The following is a 9,248-nucleotide window of genomic DNA, read 5'->3' on the forward strand; positions in this document are numbered from 1 at the left end:
CGCCTAATTTTGAAGACGAAACGGATCGAGGGACTGCGTGTGTGACTTCGCTAGCGTGACCTTTGTCGGGGGAGCGAAATATCACGCGTCATTGCCTCAGCTGTCAATCAAACAAAGCCTGGCGGTGGAGCTCGTATTATTTTAATGCAGGGTCGACAAACAGGGCAGTGATTCTCCACCCCTCCCCTTAGGAGTGACCGGTCGTAGGGCGGGACATTATTGGACGAGATTTCAACTGCTTCAAGTTGACAGTCAAAGGACCAACCAGTTAATGCCTACTGTGTTCCCTCGCTACGCACACACGAAATGAACCCGTATGCGATAAGGGGTTGGCATCTACCTACAGCCTACTCTGAGAGCAACAACTGTGACCGCAACTACCCAGCAATGTACCCAGCAAGCTGGCCTTCCGGGTATTTCACCCCACCATCTGTCTACCCGTTCCAGACTGATACCACCAAACAGCATAATGGTAACGATTGGAAGTTACAGACCATTTGTTCCACGAATTCTGAAGCTTCAACTCCAAGAGACTCCAACAATTTGGTTAAACCCGGGTATGAAAGTTTATTGTACAAACCAAATAACGCTCGTACTGACATTGAGGGCGGTCGAGAGGAAGCACAACGGAGTTGTTGTGCCATATCGTGTTCCTGTAATGGACAACAGAGACTCAATGTTATTGACAATTCCTGGAGAAACCCCGAAGTCTCTGCAACGTTAGATTTCAATAAAACACCCGGGATGTCACCGTATCAGAGCTTCTGCCAAAGAGGTAAGATCAATACAATTCATGAATGTTTCTTCCACGTGTATATGCATGTCGCATACCCTACCCTGGATCAAATTACATTATTATGTATTGGTGATGCTTAAAACCACTACCAGAACTGATGTCATAACCGATAGCTGCCACTGTTTCATTGCTGCGTCGTAATACCTATTCTGGTGTTTAATTTAAATATTTAGTTCTTTTTCACTTAACGATTACTTGTACTACGTGCCCATAGTCCCTGCTGATGCGAGTTATAACGTAATGTCGCATACAAGATGCTGATTGTATTCAACTCATTGCAAATTCATTTACCTTCTTTACTGAAGACATATCTGTGTTAATACGCGTCATTATTTTCAAAAATGTCTTTATTAGATGAACTGACATTTCAAACACCTCCTGTCTCGTAAATATCAAACTTGTCATCCATGTATATACATCGAGACGTCCCAACTATAGATGGTGCTGTGTCATCTCTAACATGAAACACGTGTTTCATCATTTGTCGTAGCAATTTATGTTTATTCCCAACTGAAAACTGTCGGATACAATGTCTACGTGGACATGATAATACCAGTTTTTACTCCTTACCTATACTACAGTATGTTTGGGTGTGTTTCTCTTTATTTATAACATTAATAAAAACTACAAATGAAATAGATATATATAAATCTACACGAAACAGATTTGCGTTGTAAATGCTTCTGTAACTAGCACATCCAAGCTAATAGTGCCCTAAATGACAACCTAATATCTATATTATTATCATCATTGGTAATGTTATATTATAAAAAGCAATATAAAGTTTATATATAAGACTGAAAATAGAAATATGCATTTTACTTTGTGTTCACGTGTTACGTATTTGAAAACGGTTACTCGGCAACGGCAAAAAATTCAGTTTATCCACATTCTAGCTGGTTTCTTAAACAGGTAAAATGACATATGCATGGTCGTAACTTCCATGTCTACAGCATTTCGGCGACCTTACACCTGTGGTTGTAATATTAATATGTGACAGGCATTATATGCAAATTGGAGAGAAACACTGTCTTATATCATCTGACATACACTTGCATGACATATGCTTAACCAGGTCGACAAGCACGGCAAAATATACATGTATTTCATTTAAATATTTTCCCAGGTTTGGCATATGAGGTAAATTATATATCCTTTTACGTATGAATAAAACGTATTGCGGGATTCAAATAGTGCATGACCCAGTGTTTAAATATGACACGACCTGCTCGTAAAACGTATAACATAACATTTAAACCCGTGGTCATGTGTCAGTTTCTGGTAAATGTGTAATTCTTCAATGTAATTGTTAAAACCGTGACGTAATTTCCTTATCGTTGAGTATAATTAGAAGTCTATGAATGTCTTCGTTTCTGTTACAGCAGTTTGTCATAATTTCCATTATTACACATTTCTTAATTTTCACACATATAGACCAGTTTAATATGTTTAGTAAGTTTAGTAAGCTTCTGTAGAATGATCTTGTAATGATTTACACTGCATCGTCAGCGCCAATCTACTTTTCCGATGAAATAATTAGTCATTATTCATAAACAAATCAAAGTTCGCACACATTTACCTTTCTGGAGAAGCAATTTGTCATAATTCACATCCACACTCATATCGGATTCGACGTAAATCTATCCCCTTCAGTAAAAGCAATTTGTCATAATTCATGCACATACTCCTATGACAGTCAGCGTACTCCTGCATTCTGAAGAATCCAGTTGTCATAATTTACATCTGCACTCATATCGCAATCTACGTAAATCTACCCTTACGTAGAAACAATTTGTCATAATTCAAGTGCATACTGCTATCATAGTCATCGTACATCTACCCTTCTGAACTCTGATGTAACCAATTGTCATAATTCACATCTATAGATACATCACAGGCCGAACATATCAGCCTTCCCCTAGAAGCAAACGTTATCATAATTCACATACATTCAGATGCTTTCTCACACACTAATCTACCATTCGAATAACATGGTCAATTTTACATTACATAAAGTTCGCGTACATCGCATCTGTCTCAAGTAATTTCATAAAACCCTTATCAGTACCTGACGCTAACGTTTTCCAGATGTTCACGCAAACATTATAACACAAGCTTCCCAACTTCTCAATTCAATGTAAACATATTACAAATACTGACTTTGCTGATATTTGCCATGGCTGAGACAAAATACATGTTCTCCTATAACTAATAGATCCAGGTTGCACCACACAAGAGAAGATGAAGTCCTTCTTTCATCTGCCATACCAGATCAATTAATGGTAATGTGTAATAGTAATATTGACTGGCATTTATCAAAATGGAAACAGTGTATGAACACGACGAACTGTGATAGCATTATTTTATAATTCATGCACTAATATACACAAATATAAACCTGTTTGCAGAAGGGGTCGTGTGTACCACTGGTTTTCATATGTTGGTTTGCATAACGTTACATTAATGATACTTAAGAAAGCATGTACATATCAACACTGAAAGGAAATCCTCTCTACGATATTCCATATTACCTCTTTTTTTCTTTCCTCACTCATACATATGTACATGACTTTACTAGTGTTTACGTGCCATATAGAGGTATATTTTTAAACAAAAACATATGCATGTCATTTGTCTCTCTATCAATTTGTTATTATCATTCTTATTTACATGAATTAACTTCAGCTTCATGTCCGTATTGATTTCTAAGAAGAAAAACAATCAAATAATATGGTTGAATATTGATTGTTCAAAAACATTATACAGGCATTTTTTCTATTTATGAAAGGAAGTGATTTATTTTGAGATGATATTTAAAGTAAGCATAGTAAACTGGCTCTAACATATAGTTTGATATTCTGATTAAACAATAACAGTTAGATCAGCTAATAAATGAAAGTGCGTTACTCAAACGTATATTAACTTTCATTTATAAATACACATATCGGTTGTATTTCCTCAAGACATGCATTTCCTTTTATGTGAAAGTTACACTAAATGAATACTTACATGAAAATATGTTATATGAACCTTTATCTTTTCAATTCAAGCTTGAAACAATATATTTCTTTTTCTGTTCGAAACACGTTTCTTCATGTGATGTTATTGGGTACAAATGCACTGGCTATATCACATATATATTCAAAGTGTCGAATTCAAATTTCAAATTACATTCAAATATGCAATTTCATATATACCATGGTATACATGTATATTAAATTGCATATTTGAATGTAAGTAGTATCTTCCTTAAGTGTAGAATTCAGATAAAGATGAATTTCCATTGAAAACAGATTGTGGCATATGAAATACCGTACAGCAACTTAAAGATGCTACGGGGAAATGTAAACGCGACAATACCATAATCGTAAGAAATCTTTGCTGAAAGCACAGTACATTGTACTATTCCAGTTATATCATGGGTATATTGTACGTGAATTACCATCAAAGCATTTTTTGAACATGGCTTATTTTTTGCACAAGGCATTTCTAGAAATGCAATCTCAGAATAGATGTTTAACAAATTCGTGTGTGTGTTTTCTTTCTGTCGTGTTTGAACAACCTCCGGCATTGAGACCATCAAATCATCATCATAGGAACCAGGGTGTGTAAACCTTATGTCCCACGCCTTGTCTTGGCAATCAGCCGTGAGTTGCTCCCAATAAACTTGCCCTGCTTTTATTATTGTGTCATACATAATTTAGTTTCACAAATAAAGTAGATTGTTAGTGTGTTTGACATGCGATCTGAGCATTACATTTTTAGAACAACTTAAATCCTACATAAAAACCCAGTAAAGGAAAGGACTCGTTTTTGGAATGTCCATATCTATGTTCAATCATAATGCCTACCAGAGACAGTCTTTCATCTCATTGTAATCTGCATTTTCTTTAGTTTGTTAAAACCATTTTGAAAATGCGTCATATTTGTTTAACACTATTTTCCAGACTTGAGTAAACACGTTTGTTTATTGCCCTGCTGTATTCAAAATGAGGTTTTCATGTTTTTAAAAACAAACTTCTTTCAACAAACTTCTTCACGAACACCAATATAAACCACTCATCGATTCAATAACGATGGTCCATCATTTTGTATTTCAAAGCAAATGCACACATGGATTGAAAACGATCGCAATAATCGCTATACCATGGTGAGTTCTTTCATTTATCGTTGTGAGTACACAATTAAAAACAATTTGCAAACTTCAAACAATATACCCATAAAATGAAATTAACAAGATTAAATGCAAAATTCGAACGGATAAAGAGTAATTAAGCGAAAGGTGTGACAGGTAGATTATGTTAGTGTGTTTATTACCGGTGGAATACTTACAACCGTGTATGTTCGTCGTAGCCGCGGGGCAGATGAAACAATAAGAAGTTTGGGAACAGATGTAAAATCACCACGGTATCATTATTTAACACTGATCAATCAAGTCCCATTCAATTATAAACGAATTTATGTTCGTCCATTGATAAATTGGTTTATGTTAATCTGTTTCTTAAATCCAACTTAAAGCTAGAATGGTTTATTATAAAGTTGAAATCTCACTCTGAATAGCTCAGATCGAAATTATAATATGATGACATATGTAATCGACAGGCATTTTACCCCAGTTCAAAGCAAACACACGATTTTTATCTCCTTAGTGTGTTTTGACATTATGTAATATAATATACATGTAATTTTAATATTTTTAATAATGTTACACATAGTAACTACTCACATAATATAACACATTATATGCTTCTGAATAACGTGGACATTTTTAAATCAAAATTATTTGACAAAATATTTGATAATTTACTCTTTTGGACAAACTGATGAATATATAAGTGGCGTATTATATTAATGTACATATATGTACGTTGGTTGTCGACATATTGGAGATGATGTGTATATAGTTTAGTTCCATGTTGGTTCACGATGAAGAGATTAGGAACTTGATGCTGCTGATATCACAGGATTTTATAACGCTAGTACTTGTCGTATCATAATTGCAGGGTTCGGAACACTTTATAGACATTTTGGTCTCCAAATGGTGCATTTCCCACACATTTTGCCATTTAAAAGTGTGAAGGTTTAGGTGAAATTACCGTCACCGCTCCATGCTGTTTTATCACCTACCATCTTTCATTCTTCGAACAATAGCCTCAACATACTCCCAATACGGTACACACGCTCGCTTTTATTCAAACAGATAAAAGTAGTTGAGAAAAACAATTGGAAGATTCTTCATTAAAAACTCGTTAAAAATGTCTAAATGCTCCGAAGCTAAGTTTTACGGCTGAACAGAATCATTAGAGCGACCTTAAAACCCGGACAGAAAAGCGGCGTGGTCAGTGCGTTTAGACTATGCCGTATGATCACAGTAATTACCACGTTTGAAAGGCTCGTAAACCGACACCAGAGATAAAACAGGGTAGGGGCCAGTGAAACCCGGGGAGGAGGCGATCACACTTGAATGGGGACGCTGTGTGTTGAGCGAGGGGTGGGGATGGTACTTGATAGTTCAGTTTCCGGTGGCAGTGTGTATGGTGCTATGAAGACCGATAACCGTAGCGGGGTGTTTTATATTGTAACATTTAAACAATACAATAGACTCATTTTCTATGAATAGCAATCACCTACCGCAAAACACTCAATGTCTCCAGCTCCAAACACCGAATAAACATTCATAATAGTTAATAAATTCATAATATTGTTCATAAATAACTGATGAGACTTGTGTTGCTGTGAAACAATGTAAAGACTTTACTACTCTCAGCGTTTAATCAATTATTATTTTATTATATTTTATCATAGGATATTTATATAGCGCACATATCCACGCAACTAGCACATGTTTACACGAATACACAAACATAAGTACACAGTTTGAAAATTAAAAATCATTAAGTCCATGACACATTGATCAATAAAACAATAAATTACATTTAAATTAGTTTCAAAATCCATCACACCTGTTAAAATAGAAATCAGCGTTCAGGTGTATTTCATTAAATGTCACTTGTAAACAATTTCAAAGTAAGGAAACATGTAATATTCGATTTGCATTATGTTATGCCATAAAACTGTAACTTGCCTCCAACTGTCTTTTAAATCACGCAGAAACAAGCTTGTTATACATGGCAGCAACTACATTATGTCAGACATAAAACACGACTATAAAATGCAGTAAAGAATATATACATATTTGTATATTTCCGATATGTCACAGTCGAGTGGAATAAGGATGTAAACAAGATTGTCTTCGGGCGATTTCATTCATAGGGACAGAAAGTGTAATTCAGAGGGCGACTTGACCTTGCGGTCTCAAGCCTGTGACAACGGACACATGAAAGAGATTAAAAAGCTGATCATAATTTGTACCTTAAGGCTCTTCTTTTCTTCTGTCAGATGAACAGATGTAAAAGGAATTGGGTGTACAAATGTGATCTAGAGGAGATAACAACCTTGGACTGACAAACAACAAAAGAATTATAAAGTGTATTTTTTTATATTAAAGGTATTTTAGGGGGGAATCTTGAAACTCGGAAACGCCCTCAACAAATCGAATGGCATTGATAATTGTGTTTGAAGATTGTGTTCCATTTCAAAGAGGGGAACAACAAAAAACATAAAACATTTGGCTTGAAAAAAATATAATATATGCACACGTTGGTAAAACAGTGCTACTGGGCTTGATGAATCCATGTTTATGCAGGTGCAAAAAGTTGTTTCTTTTGTCATAGCAACTCAATTTTACAGTGCACCGTGTGATTGATAATGTATGTATACAGTGACATTAAGAAGTGTATATCACAAATTTTAATTTCGTGACGTGTTATACACAGATTATTTTGAATTTAGGTTTGTTTTTCTTATATGGCTGATCTTTTTCAGACTATGAAATGGAACACAATGGAATGATTGGCAGATTGTCAGGTAAATTGCAGTTGTTCTAGCCTATAACGTAGAGATTCAAACATTGGTCTTCTACGCTTCTGAAAACCCTGTTCTGTGGTCAATGAACCCTCTTTGGGGACAATGACCTTCTTTGAATAATAATCTCACCATACTCTAACACGTATTTCTATTCTGCTTCCCTATTAACTCCAATATGCTAATTCTGAAATATTGTGCAGATATTACAAGACTTGTGGTGTCATTGTTTCTCATTCGATACGTCCTGCAATATAATCAAATTATTTTATGTCAGTGACATGTTATTAATGTGATGGGACACAAATCTAATTATGGCACTTGTACATTTTGTTAGGTTACGATATTAATATTTGCAATGTAATTTATTTCATTATTGGTGTGTGTATGATGTTACGAAAACTATTAAATGAATCACACATACTTACAGTTAAATACAGTTGTCATTATTAGAAGGATTATGATTTTCTCTTAAACGTTGATATATAGTGAAAAGTATCTAATGGCAAAGAGCATTAGTTTAGATTGGAGCTTCTTGGATTACTATTCAGTTCTAAATACTAACAAAATAGTATATACGTTCTGAAAATGGTAACAGACGTTTTTCATGACTCTCTAATGTAATTGAGTACCCGACCAAGTGGAATATCATGTTAGTCTACGTATATGCTACATATCCTTTGAAATGTGGAGACTAATAATTGATGTGACTGATTATTTTGATATGTATTCGAAAAAATAGTATTTGATATTATCACGGAAATTATGCATTTTCAACTTCATGTTATATAATTGCAAACAACAGTACTCATTTAGCTCTGTTTCTACCTAAATACTGCGTGAAATATCCTACCTGACGTATCTAGAGAAATGGTTAGGAAACAACGTATAACTATGAGAGCCATTTTAAAGTCTTGGTAATTATCTGATTTTAGTTGGTGTTTGGTCATCATACATGTGTATGTTCACATACAAAAATCCAACAATGTTGATGTCTGCAATAGGTATATGAACGTTTGAATATCAAAAAATCAGAATAACAGTCTTCACGTAGTGAGAGCCATCAGTGCCTCAGATATGTATTAGTGTGACTGAGGAACACTTACGTAGGTATGAATTACGTATATGTATGACATCCATAATACTATATAAACAATGACCGAAATTCAGAAAGAGGCGTGAGAAATATATTCATTACATAAGTAAACGATCAAGAAAAGCCACAAATCCCATTCCACATTCATAAGAAATAGATTTACAATTTCGGCTATATTTGAGCGTTTGTTTGTTTGTTTGTTTATTTAACACCACATTCGGCAATATTATTATCTACAACAAATCGAGAGTCTGAATCCAGAGAATGACATCAATTTGTACGATGATGGAGCATGTGTGATGACACCAGGTGTTCTCGAGTATCCTTCCAAACCAGTGTCACCCGTCATAAATTCATACCAAGGCTAGTCAATTGTTCCCACAAAAATGATCAAGGACGATGGTGCACGTGAAAATAAGGAATTGCATACAG

General features: G+C 34.9%; 1 protein-coding gene across 1 annotated transcript in view; it reads left to right on the top strand.

Annotated features, from left to right (window-relative positions):
- The first annotated feature begins 204 nt into the window (after window positions 1–204).
- Window positions 205–9,248, top strand: part of LOC124285009 (homeobox protein Hox-A9a-like) — a 21,134-nt gene continuing 12,090 nt past the window's right edge. Inside the window, exon 1 of the mRNA XM_046721152.1 lies at window positions 205–775. Coding sequence (XP_046577108.1) covers window positions 307–775 — 469 coding nt within the window. The 5' untranslated portion in view covers window positions 205–306. The remainder of the gene's footprint in view (window positions 776–9,248) is intronic.

This window comes from Haliotis rubra, unplaced genomic scaffold, assembly GCF_003918875.1.
Source record: "Haliotis rubra isolate DU_JTF1 unplaced genomic scaffold, ASM391887v1 Scf35, whole genome shotgun sequence".
Taxonomy (NCBI): domain Eukaryota; kingdom Metazoa; phylum Mollusca; class Gastropoda; order Lepetellida; family Haliotidae; genus Haliotis; species Haliotis rubra.